Source organism: Lissotriton vulgaris, chromosome 12 (assembly GCF_964263255.1).
Source record: "Lissotriton vulgaris chromosome 12, aLisVul1.2, whole genome shotgun sequence".
NCBI lineage: Eukaryota > Metazoa > Chordata > Amphibia > Caudata > Salamandridae > Lissotriton > Lissotriton vulgaris.
In genome coordinates this window covers 246431031-246444756 of record NC_141700.1, presented here as the reverse complement: position 1 = coordinate 246444756, position 13726 = coordinate 246431031, and the positions used below count along the sequence as shown (strand labels likewise).

Genomic DNA, 13726 nt, shown 5'->3' with positions numbered 1-13726 from the left:
CGAAATTTAAATATCGATATACAATTATATCGAAGTTTAAATATCGATGTAACACAATATCGAAGGTAAGTAATATCAACACTATTTAATATCGATATCAGTAATATCGAAGTTAAATATATCGATGTGTAGTAATATCGATGTAAATAATTTCGATGTTACTGATATCGATTTTCTAATAATTTTTTTGTATATTATAATGTATATAATATGTTTTTAAGTATTTATTTCTGTAATTTAATTAAATTTAGCATTTTAGTTCAGTAGCGGGTTGTGGGTTTATAGGGGAATAGGGTGGGAAGTAATTTAATTATGTTCAAATAAGTATTGATTAGTAGGAATGAATAATTAATTGTAATTAATTTTAATTAATTGGTAATAATTTTTAATTAATAGAATAATTGATAAATATGTTATGTAGCGGGTTGTGGGTTTATAGGGGAATAGGGTGGGAAGTAATTTAATTATGTTAAAAAAAGTATTAATTAGTAGGAATGAATAATTAAATTTAATTAATTGGTAATTCATTTTAATTAATTGCTAATAATTTTTAATTAATAGATTAATTGATAAATATGTTATGTAGTGGGTTGTGGGTTTATAGGGGAATAGGGTAGGAAGTAAGTTAATTATGTTAAAATAAGTATTAATTAGTAGGAATGAATAATTAAATTTAATTAATTGGTAATTAATTATAATTAATTGGTAATAATTTATAATTAATTGATTAATTGATAAATATGTTATGTAGCGGGTTGTGGGTTTATAGGGGGAATAGGGTGGGAAGTAATTTAATTATGTTAAATTAAGTATTAATTAGTAGGAGTTATTAAATATTTTTAATTAATTGGTCATTAATTTTAATTAATTGATTAATCGATAAATATTGATTACTTGATAAATATGTTCTGTAGTGGGTTGTGAGTTTATAGGGGAATAGGGTGGGAAGTAATTTAATTATGTTAAAATAAGTATTAATTTGTAGGAATTATTAAATAATTTTTATTAATTGGTAATTAGTTTTAATTAATTGGTAATTATTTATGTAATAGTTTAATTTTTGATTAATAAATGTTATTTTTTATTTATAAGTATGTTATTTTAACTCTTACGCTATCCAACACTTTCCCTACTGTTGCACTCTCTGGAGTGGGAATAGTAATTTTTACCCCTACGCTATCCAACACTTTCCCTACTGTTGCCCTCTCTGGAGTGGGAATAGTAATTTTTACCCCTACGCTATCCAACACTTTCCCTACTGTTGTACTCTCTGGAGTGGGAATAGTAATTTTTACCCCTACGCTATCCAACACTTTCCCTACTGTTGCACTCTCTGGAGTGGGAATAGTAATTTTTACCCCTACGCTATCCAACACGTTCCTTACTGTTGCACTCTCTGGAGTTGGAATAGTAATTTTTACCCCTACGCTATCCATCACTTTCCCTATTGTTGCACTCTCTGCAGTGGGAATAGTAATTTTTACCCCTACACTATCCAACACTTTCCCTACTGTTGCACTCTTTGGAGTGGGAATAGTAATTTTTACCCCTACGCTATCCACCACTTTCCCTACTGTTGCACTCTCTGGAGTGGGAATAGTAATTTTAACCCTACGCTATCCAACACTTTCCCTACTGTTGCACTCTCTGGAGTGGGAATAGTAATTTTTACCCCTACGCTATCCAACACTTTCTCTACTGTTGCGCTCTCTGGAGTGGGAATAGTAATTTTTACCCCTACGCTATCCAACACTTTCCCTACTGTTGCACTCTCTGGAGTTGGAATAGTAATTATTACCCCTACGCTATCCAACACTTTCCATACTGTTGCACTCTCTGGAGTGGGAATAGTAATTTTAACCCCTACACTATCCAACACTTTCCCTACTGTTGCGCTCTCTGGAGTTGGAATAGTAATTTGTACTCATACGCTATCTATGTTTATAATTTTATTATTATTACTTTTATGTTGTTATTAATTGTTATTTATAAAAGTAAATTATGTTGATAAAATTATTTATATATATGTAATGTATGTATTTTTTAGTACTTTTATGTTGTTATTAATTGTAATTTATATTACTATTGTATGTATATACATTTATATTTATATTATTATATTTTTATATATTTATAAGTTATTAAAATAATTAATTTAGAGTTATTATTAATGAAAAATATACTATGTATTATAAATTAATTAATAATTCTTTTTTTTACATTAATTGTTAATATTTTATAATATATTATAATTTTTTAACATGTTTATTACATTCATAATTATTATTTTGTTAATAGAATATTTTTATTTAATTAAAATATAACGATATTTTACAAAAAACGGTATTTTTTACATTCGATATTTTATTTCCGATATTTTGGTACTTACCTTTTTAAAGATAGCATACCGATATTTTGTCCCTCGATATTTGTGTTGCGATATTTTTGTATATTGATATTCTGTCTGTCGATAATTAGTCAGACATTCATACATCCCATTTAAAAGGTGGTAAGAGATCAGATCCGAAAAATTACAGGATGATTACTCTATTGGACATGAAATTCAAATACTACGCCAAGTTCCTCCTTCAAGACTTGGCATCTTGGGCCACAAAAAAAACATCTTATACCCTTCACCAGACAGGATTTGTGCCAAAATCAGGTATCATAACCAACCTGCTTGCAATGTCTGTCCTGTTGGATAAAACGTCAGTGTCAGGAATGCTAATGCATGGCTGTTTTGTTGACTTCAAGGCCGCTTTCGATTGCGTGCCCAGACGCCAACTATGGCTCAAACTGCGGAAATGGGGGATCCCACCTGTACTTTTACAAGCCATAATCGAGCTACACACTAATACATGGGTCCGTATAAAACTTGGAAACGGATCCTATTTCTCCAGTAAAATACAAACATCATGTGTAGTAAAACAAGGTTGTGTGTTGGCACCCCTTCTTTTTAATATTTTCAGTTCCGATCTGTCGGAGTCACTCGATGAAGTCAACTCTCATCCTCCAAAACTTGCCGGGGTAAGAGTTAGCAATTTACTGCTGATGGCCGTGTCCTGCTCAGCGGCTAGCAGAGACTACTCGATCGGCTGTCTCCCTATACCATCGAAAATGAATTGAAAATTAATTATCCAAAACAAGGGCAACCACCTTTGGGTTAAAGAAATACCAAGGTGGCGGTTGGCTGTTCAAGGGTAAAAGTATTGATAGGGCCACTTCATATAAATACCTGGGTGTCCACATGGACAGAAGGGGTTTGTTCTCAAAACACAGAGTCGAGGTATAAGCCAAAGCTTTGACAATCCAGGTGGCATTTAAGAACCTCTCAAGGCATTTGTCCCGTCCAAGCGTGCCACCTCTTATAAGTGTCATGAAGGCAAAAACCCTCAGTTACCTCACCTACAGTCAGGAGATCATGCAAGGGAAAGACAACAGCCTTGAGAACAAAATAATAACGAGAATCTTCAAACAAGTGCTGAGCCTTCCAAAAACCGCATCCCTCACTCAAATACGACGTGAGTTTGGTCCCGAAGTTCAGCGAGCGGTAGGGGCTGGAGCATTCATTAGGTTGTGCAACAAGCTACGTGCTTAGAGAAGGAAGCTTGGAGGCTTTTTTGTGGCAGGAAATTTGAGCCGGCCAGCTTGGGAGATCGTACCGGCGTTAGCTACAAAACTCTTTATAACTCCTGGATGCAGAAGAAATCTGGAGCTCCAATCCATCGCAGCAGGCACTCAAAATCTACGTCAAAAGAAACGTCCGCTTCTGGTCCTTTCCCTCGGACAGAGCCCAACTGGTACACCTTAACCACGTCTGGTCAATCATATCAGGGTTAAAGCCAGGGGTCGTGGTGCCTCATATGTCATGCACCTATTCTGTGATGTGGAAAAAAAGATTTCTGGCCCTCAGAATGGGTGAATGGCCATTCTTGTATCACCTGCCAGGTTGGCGCCGCACAAACACCAATATAGCGTGCAGGGGGTGTAGGAGCAGCAAGGAAACAATCGAGCTCATGGTATGTCTTTGCCCTGCACTTTTTAATGATCGAAAGATCTTGCTAAAGGGCGAATGGAACAAACTTGGCATTCGCACGTGTCGACGAGCTATCCTTGAATCTATGAACCCGGACAATACAGTGCTTAATATCCAGGTCACTAGGTTTGTCACAAGAGCTGTAAAAAGACTTATAAACTGCGAGAGACAGCAAGTTAACAACTGTTAATCCATAACAGGGAGGCCTAAGTCCGATGTTGTTTTGCCGATCTATTTACTTCATGGTAATACTTGACAGTGGTTGAATGTGGTATTTTGCACATTGTTTACTCACTGTCCTCTATGTGTGAAACCCTGGAACTCTTAATTATTATATGAAGGGGTTCTACTTATTTACAAGTAGAATTAAACTATTAGCGCTTAGCTTTTAGCTTTTTAACAATGACTAATGTCTTGTCCCATGGCATAGTCAACGCCAAACTAGAATGGATCAACAAGGCTCTTAACTGTTTCTTAACTGTTTCTTAATAAAAAGGACCAGTTTTCTAGATGAAGTTTATATTTTAACAGCATGAACAAATAGAGATTATTAGGTTTTTAAACAATTATTTATTAAGGAATTTCACACCTTTTTATTACTCATCATTTGCTTGCAACAGTATTAATGTATTAAATGACCGCATTTAGGTGGCTTCTTAAAAAAGCATGAGGAAATATGTAAGCTAAGACACAGTAGTTTAGTTAACGCATGTTTACTACCCTATGTGTAAATAGTTTAGCAATTGTCTGATATACGTTTTTTTTTACTGATCCACACCTATTATTGTATTGATTTTTACTAATCAAACAATAAAAAATAAAGACAGACATCCCTGTGTCTCTGCAGATGTTATTTGTGGAATGAAACCTCACAAACAAAAACTGTTTTTGTTCGGTGCTCCATCTCTTATGTTATTCCCTGTGAGGAGCTCTTTACACAATAGTTGCTTCATATGCAAATTACAGTTTTGTCCTCCTCCTCCTCATTCATATTTATGAGTGTGCTGTTTTGAGACAGAAAGTTAATTACTTGAAGTTCTTGTAATGTTGGATCCATATACTTTGAATCTCAAGTAGATGTTTCTCTATTTTTTTTTTAAATCTTTTTTTTCACCGTTTTACAAAACTGTGATACCACTCACATTTCTTCCTGTTTATTGACAACCATTATTCGTCCGGCACGCAAATGCGCAGTCTTCTCTATACATATAGAATTTTCTCAGACTCCTACTCCGTTATTTAAAATCCTGCGCTTTCCTTTGGGTATATCATGTTCAGCTCACCGATACCCTCCACGAGTTTCTTTGGATTTCACCCACTTATTGCTGACTCTGCTTTATTTATGGTCACAGTCAATGTCTTACATCATCACTCTGGCAACACAAGCCTCTACAGCCTTCTCTGAAAATTGATGAGAGTAGTAAATGTTATGCCTCTCCGCAATAAGGCACAGTGAGGTATAAAAGTGTGACTTTATGTTCTTCTTTGATACCAGTCCTTCTCCCCTTTACGTGAATGTGATCAAGGTGTTGAGTTCCTTTATTTCCCAGTACATTCTAGAGCAATGCCTGTTTCCGCACTTCTGTTCCCCTATATTGACACTAAGGACTTTTCAAAGCTGATGATCCACCAATTCTATTTTACTTGTATATTCCTAAAGGCGCTTGGAAACGGTCACACTACTTATTTAAAAAGGTGAAAAATGATTTAATGAGGCCGCCCGCCCTCCATAGTGTAAATGGCACACATATGTATGGAGAACATCATCCTCTGTCCTGGTGGAATGGGAGAGTTCAAGGTTGTGGTGCGGGGCCACGCCTAGGACAGGTGACCTGCGCTTATAGGGAGGTCTGTCAGGAACTACTTGACCTAGAAGGGAGCATCCACAGTTTAGATAACATCCAGGGTACGGGAGATGCGGCTCACTTGGCATTACAGGAGGTGCTACCAAAGTATAATGAGGACCTTCAGCGGTTGCGTTGTTACAACTACAACGAGTACCTTGATAGGGTGCAGAGAGAGGAAGGGAACATTTTACGAATGCCTCTATGCAGCCCTGATGGTGGCCCCTTGTTCAGAGGTGAGGGAGTTTTTGGAACCATTGCCTCTTCTGGTGTTGGAGGACGAGGACCGGGAGGAATTGGAGGACCCTATCACTCTGCAGGAAATTAAGGCCACCATCCATGCACTGGCAACTGGTAAGACGCTGGGACCGGTTGGCCTCCCAGCTGAATTTTACCCACGTTTCTCTGACCTCCTTGCGTCACATCTGGTCCAGTTGTACGAGGACGCCTATGAGGCTGGGGAATTGCCTGGCAACACTCGGAGCGCCCTGATAATCCCTTCCCGAAAATCAAGTCGCCAAGGGCGGATGTTAAGGATTATCGGCCCCTCTCCATGCTTAATCTAGATTTTAAGATTCTGAGCAAGGTGCAGGCGAGTCAATTGGTCCCGCATATGAAGGCGTTAATACACCTAGATCAGAATGGGATTATCCCCTCCCATAACACCTAATACAATCTTCGTAGGCTCTACTCCATTCTTTTTCATGCTGAGGCCCGCTTCATCTCCAGTCCGCGGTGCTTTCTGTTGACCTGGAAAAGTCTTTCGAAACGGTGGGGTGGGGATACTTAGTTGAGGTGATGAGGCGTATGAGTTTGGGAGATGAATGGATACGTTGGGTGCAGCTTTTATATGCGACACCTACTGCCAGGGTACGAACGGGCAGAATAATATCCAGGGAGAATGGGGTGTTTCGGGGGACTTGGCAGGCGTGCCCTCTTTCTCCCCTCCTCTTCGCCCTGGCGATTGAGCCCCTTGCTGAGCTTCTTTTCCCCGGGGCTGCTATGGGATTGGACTGGACTCTGGAGGGCAGACACATCATGTTTCCCTCTACGTGGATGACCTTTTGTTGTACCTGTCCGACGCTGTAGTGGGCGCCTCGACGGCCTTGTAAATACTGGACGACTTCGTGGGCTTATCGGGTCTGCGAGTTAACAGAGCAAAGACGTATCTGTTCCCGGTGGCGGGCCCTCTCCCTAGACCATACGCTCTGATAGTTGACCTTGTATGGCCCAGAATACGTTCAAGTACCTGGGTATACATATTTTCCATTCGCTTGATGGTTTTAAAAAAGGTAACCTTGGTCAAACGGTGTGCTTGTTACGTGCGTGTGTTCATTTTTGGCAAACATTGCAATTGCCGGTAATGTCCTGGGTTTCCCTATTTAAAATGGTTATGCTCCCATGCTTCTTATACTTCTTCGTCAACCTCCTGGTCCTTATGCCTAGAGGTTGGTTTCGCTCCCTGAATGCTCTGTTGCGGGATCTGGTGTGGGATGGTGGACGCCATAGGGTGTCCCTTACAACGTTACAGCGTCCCGTTGCTTAGCGCGGGTTGGGAGTGACGAACTTTGAATATTATATTTTGGCTGGTCAACTGCAGTAGCTGGCGCAATGGATAGTGGAGGTGCACAAGGACGGTACGTTCTCACAATTCCCGGACTCCCGCCCTCGCTTAGTAATGGCACAATTGCTTATACCAAGGACGCCCACCCGATACTGTTCCTTGCTGCAGCGTACAGCCTTTCAAGCCTGGCGCAGATGCCAGGGCAAAGGACGGCAGGCCGGTAGTTTTACCCCTATGTTGCCTCTTGTGGGTCTGCTACATGGCAACACCCAGTCAGTCTTCACAAATGAGCAGCTGGCCCCCTGGTCGGATGCAGGGCTGGATACTGTTGTGGACTGTTTCCTAGACAAGCCCCTACTCCCATTTGACAATCGTATGGAGGATTGCGGTATGGAGGATTGCGTCCCTTGGTTCAGCTGTGTGCCAAATGGAATGAGACTGGGGGCAGGGTTTTAACAGACGCGGAATGGCGGAGGGTTTTGCACTACCCCAAGAAAATCACTCGTAATTCACATCTTAAATATATGCAGTTTAACTACACACATATGGCTTACATGACTCCACATTGTCTTAATGTGACATATGGAGGGGAGGTTAGATCCTGTCCCTGATGCTCTCACCTGTACGCGGACTTTGGCCATATGGTCTGGGATTGCGGAGTTCTGCTGCCTTTTTGGGAGGCGATGCTTGGTAAGCTAGCAGCAGTGCTGGGCAGAGAATTATCTTTCACACTACAGACGTGTATTCTGGGTCTGTTTCCCAAGCTGCCGAAGCGCAAGGTAGGGAATAGGCTCATAGACCTGGCGCTGGTATTAGCGAAACGCTGCATTGCTATGGAATGGAAATCTAATAGGGGACCACAATTCAAGACCTGGCACAGAGATGTCATTGTGTGGGCTGGGGCGGAAGGTAGAGCACTCAGCTGGGAGGTATCTAAAGGTATGAGGAAGTTCACAATTGCAGGCCAGTAGAGGAAAGTGCTGGCAACCTGGGAGAACCCTGAGGGGCAGGGCAAGGGTGAGACAGGTTCAGACTCATGCCCCGGCCGACAACCAGATTGCACATTTGACAAATTTGGGGAGTCGGCATTTCCTGTCGTCAAAATATTATGTGGGGGATTACTTGCTGGCGGCCGGGATTGGGCAGATTTACCTGCAGATGTGGACCCCTTCCCCCTGTTGTACTGCTTGCATCCTTCTGTGACACTTCTTAATATTGTGCCTTCACCACACGCTTGTACTGATGTCTACGATATATTTCCCCCCTCTGCATAAGGTTTTTCTTTGCTTTTCCTTGTTTTATTTTTTTGTTTGTTTAAAGCTGGGTTAATTGGTTCCTTGGTTCCATTTTGTTGGAATTGTTTTTAGACAATTGAAGTAGCAATTTGTAAATCAAAGATGTTATACTGGTACCTGGATCTGTTGGTGGGTACTCCCAAACTGTGTATTATCGAGCACAAACTATTGTGAAGCATGTACTGAGAAATCTGGTCTAAATCTGGAGGTGACAGACTTCTGCTGGAACATGGGCTATGCAACACCCCTCTGGGTCTAGCGAAATGTATATTGCTAATCGGATTCTCTTCTTGGATCATTTATATGGACGCTGAAAAAATGTATTTCAGTTCTGTATTGTTGCTGCCATTGAATTATTTGAATTTAAGATTGCTTTGCTTCCATATACGAAATGTATTACAAAACTTGCAAAATGCCTATAAAGATACATCCCAAAAAAATGTTTTATAAACAACGTGTGTGGTGAACATGGTCAATCAGCCCTGTTGCCAAAAAGACCTCAATTGCGAAAATTGATTTTATTTCATGTTCTACTTTATCAAGACTCAAATTAAGGGGATTGCTAAAGGTAATTTCCCGTTCCATTTCATGTACATTAATGAAAGTAAATTAAAACGGTATATCAATTTTGTAAATATTTTCTGCGCACTTGCATTCAGTAGAACCCTGGACTCTTGAGGACATTGAACGCAGTGTCCCATAAAACTACTGGGGAGGTTTCATAGTTTGTCAAGAGGGGGCAAAGTCAAAGCAAAACGTTTCTCATAGTTGGGATCTTGGCTGTGCGTGAACTTGGAAGCCACTATTGCCGAATTATTGGTATGTGTAATACTTCCTAACCACTGTGACTGTTGTGAAGAGGATGTGTTTTGATGAAGCATGCGCTTTTAAGCTTCAAGAGGACCACTTATCAGCATGTCCTGCATTTAAAATCTGTTTTTCTTACCTAGAGTGTGCGTATGCGCTACAAAGAATCTTGGATAGCTTTCCCAAAGAAATGGTTTCCAGTGCAGTGTATTATCTAATGCAAGCAAAGGTAAGTGCTATGCCTATGTAGCTATGCAGTTTGCTAATTCGTGTGCAGTCTGATTGGTTTGCAGGGAGCACGCTTATAAATATTATATTAGCTGTGGTGTATTTATAATTTCTGTGATTTACTTCTTTGAAGTTGTCCTTGCAACTGTGAAGTGGGTGCCTGAAATTTTGAAAGAGCAATGAAATGACAAAAGACACACATTATATTTTTTTATGAATCGGGAAGAGAAGCTTACCAGCCAGCCGCCACTTCTCCTCCGTCCTCCGTCCTCTTCTTCCATCGACGCAGGTAGCACCCAGGCTTTTATATTCCCCTAGCCAATCGCTACGCTGCTGATAGCGTGATTGGTCTTAGGGCCGTGGTCCGGCGCTCAGATGGGGACTGGAAGCCTGGGCATGTTCTCCACCCAGGATGTGCAACACAGCCCAGTGGAGAACATGTCAAGTGTGCATGAGAGTTTGGCCCAAGACGGCCGGCCAAACAGTTATGTGCACTTAGAGAGTGCCCACCACTCCTCCCCCAGCTCTGTGGGCAGTCCAGCCCGCCCCCGCCTCTACACAGGAGTACTTAAAAATAAAATGGTAATAACATGCCGTCATTATCATTTTATTTTTCCTGTGGGGCGACGCCCCTGGTCACAACATAAGGATTACCATCCTTTTACTGCCCTCAGTAAAGCCTATTCCATAACTGCCCATTGTAGAACATGGTTTTCAAAGTTTTGCTTGGAAATACTTTGAGGTTCCAAAGACCTCATGGTTCGTGATTCACTTTTTTAGGAGCCTAGAATAAAATGTAATATCAGAACACAAAAAGACTAATAATTTTAATGTGTGAGAAACCTCTTAAGCCATAAGTGGCGGTGATTCTTCTCGGAATCACTGTTTTGTAAGTGTGAGCCTCCTTTTCAATGGGTGATTACCAATGGGCCTGAAAAGTATGAGTTATTTAGCACGCCTGACAAATTCCAACATAATCAAGGTTTGGAATGTACTGGGTGTGGTGAATACCTCCTAATCCGACTTTTTTTTCTGGGATGAGAGGAATTATATGTAGAATGCTCCAATGAATTTCGGATGTATCGGAATTCAGCGCACGTTTTTACTCTGTTAAATTTCGGTGGGTTTAACTTGTTAGAATTTAACCAGAGGAAATTGCTGGGTAGTGCTATTTTTCCCAAATCTTAGAATTTCAATTCTTGCTCAAACTATTGTTTAAAAAAAGAATTTGACACGCCTACTTGTAATGAAACCCAAAGTCTCTTAATTTCGGACTACACTCTCTGTGTTCCAGAAGATGAAATTTCCTTTCAAAACTATGGTTTGCCAATTTGTGCATTCAGAAAGATTCAAAACAGCTCATTGTATTAAGCTGCTTTCTCAAGTTCCAAAGAGTGACCATCTCATTCCACGTCATCGCGGGAACTTTTTGCAGTCCCTAATTGTTTACGTGCAAATCATTGCTGTTCGCTGTGTTGGTCTAATTAGTCCAGTGCTCAGTTCGGTGGATGCAAACCAAAACGACAATATCCAGAATGCATTAGGTTGCCACACCAAAGAGGCGATTGGAAGCAGTGACCTCGCTAACGTGGAAGGAAGGGACCAACCTAGGACCAGACATGTTGCTTCTTTGTGGTAATCATTCGGATGTGCTGTACAAAATATCAACCTGTTTAATTCTGAAGCAAGATTAATGAACCACTCACCTTTAACAAACTTTTCTTTTCATTGTTTGTTCTCTCCATGAATGGGTTGTGCATTTATTGACTTTTTTTGCCTTCTAGGAGAAAGCAGTGAATGCCTGCAAAGCCTCAGCAGACCCTCACTCTGTGCAGATTGATATCCATAATTTAGCAGTGAGTTTTTTTTTGGAAGGACGATCGTTGTTGCCTTTAATGTTTAGGCCTTTGTTTAGATGATTAATGTAGTTCTTGTGTCAAATGAGATCTTAAAGGATGTCAGTGCCTATATGCCTGGATGCTACTGCTTACATAAATGACATCATAGATATAAATACAATTACAATAAATTACATCATTGGTGATATCACGCGTCATTACATATCACATCACTGTTGACATGACACTTTTAGGTATTTATAATGCTCTTGGTAGGAAGTAAGTTTCCCAGAGCAATTGTTTTTGTTTGTTTGTTTGTTTTCGTCTACTCCAAACTGAGACTTTCCTTGGCCCCTTTGACTTTAAATATAATTGTTGGCACTGTGAAGCTTCTGTACTGTGTGGTGTATGTAAACTATTGTATGATTGTACTATGTACTTTGAGCGGATGCTTCTGCACTTCTGTGAAAGGCAAGGGATTTGGGGATTAGTATGTTTCATGTGCAAGAGTGCTCTACTGCAGTGGTTCCCAAACTTTTGACTCCTGGGGACCCCCACTGAATCACCTCTGGAAGTCGGGGACCCCCAAGCAATTTGTACAATTTACATTTATTTTTAAAAATGCCTTTTGAAGCAGAGGAAATTTCAAGAGGGAGACAGCCTGAATTGGGTCTATTGGCATGGACATGTATGCATACAGCAGTGTATTATTTAGTGGTATCAAAGGGCTTGTGGAAAGTGAGCAATCAGACAGCAGCACGAAAATCCTACTGCTGATCCTGGCTGTATCTATTTTCACCCTCCTGCCAAGTAACGGTAACCTATACACATGTGCCTTTCAACGTTTTATTGCTTTTATTGTTTTGCCTGTATTTTCATTGTTTTGTCTGTGACTGCTGTTGTCTGACTTCCCCCGCTGCCTGTACGTGGTTCGTGCCCCTTTTTCTTCCCTCTGTTCCCCTCGCTGTACCCGTGCTTTCTCTGCCCGGTCTTTCCTTCTGTACCCCTCGCTGCCCTGTGTCTCTGCCCGGTTTTCCCTTCTGTTCCCCTCGCTGCCCCCGTGCCTCTCTGCCCGTTCTGCCTTCTGTTCTTAGCTGCCCCTATATTTCTGTATCTGTGTTTTGCCTCTGTGCCATTCGTTTTTTGTGCCCGTCTGCCCTCTGTGCCACTCGTTTTTCCCTCGTTTTTGTGCCCCTTTTGCCTTCTGTTCCACTCATTTTCCGCTCGTTTTTTGTGCCTTTCTGCCCTCTGTTCCACTCGTTTTTTTGTGCCTTTCTGCCCTCTGTGCCACTTGTTTTTTGTGCCTTTCTGCCCTCTGTGCCACTCGTTTTTCCCTCGTTTTTGTGCCTTTCTGCCTTCTGTTCCACTCACTTTCTCCCTCGTTTTTTGTGCCTTTCTGCCCTCTGTTTCACTCGTTTTTTGTGTCTTTCTGCCCTCTGTGCCACTTGTTTTTCCCTATTTTTTTGTGCCCTTCTGCCCTCTGTTCCCCTCGTTTTTTGTGCCTTTCTGATCTCTGTTCCACTCGTTTTTTGTGCCTTTCTGCCCTCTGTTCCACTTGTTTTTCCCTCATTTTTTCTGCCCTCTGTTCCACTCGTTTTTTGTGCCTTTCTGCCCTCTGTTCCACTCGTTTTCCCCTCGTTTTTTGTGCCCTTCTGCCCTCTGTTACACGCTGCGTTAGTTTCGAGGCACAGGGATGCAATATATTTACAGCAACATGTTGCATCTCTGTGCCTTTCCCTGCGCTGGCGCACAAACTGCTGCCATGTGCCGGCGCCGGCACCCTTGCACCATGTGCAAGCATCCTGCATCGTGGAGAGATTATTTTTATGCAGGAAGAGCACCTTTCTGCACAAAAACAATAACTCGAGGTGATTTCCTCTTCCATTGTGTGCTGTAGAATGCAGCACACGTTGAAAAAGGAACAAGCATTTGCAATGCAATAGGTCTTGCATTAGGAAAGTTTGAGCTATTGGTATTGTAAATGACACATTTTTTATTTATTTGTTGGTTTTGAAAATAGCAAAATTAATAGCTTTGTTATTTACAATGCCAATAGTTATACCTTTCGCAAATGTGACACCTATAGCATTTGTAAAGCAATATGTCTTGTATTT

General features: G+C 40.9%; 1 protein-coding gene across 4 annotated transcripts in view; it reads left to right on the top strand.

Annotated features, from left to right (window-relative positions):
- Nucleotides 1-13726, top strand: part of LOC147673871 (receptor-interacting serine/threonine-protein kinase 2-like) — a 416465-nt gene that overhangs the window by 316052 nt on the left and 86687 nt on the right. For all 4 annotated transcript variants that reach the window (XR_015302639.1, XM_086947754.1, XM_086947752.1 and 1 more), the window contains exons 8-9: nucleotides 9690-9775; nucleotides 11559-11630. Coding sequence is in view for 3 of the 4 variants with exons in the window: in XM_086947754.1 (XP_086803880.1) it covers nucleotides 9690-9775; nucleotides 11559-11630 (158 nt within the window). In the remaining variant the exon portion in view is untranslated. The remainder of the gene's footprint in view (nucleotides 1-9689; nucleotides 9776-11558; nucleotides 11631-13726) is intronic.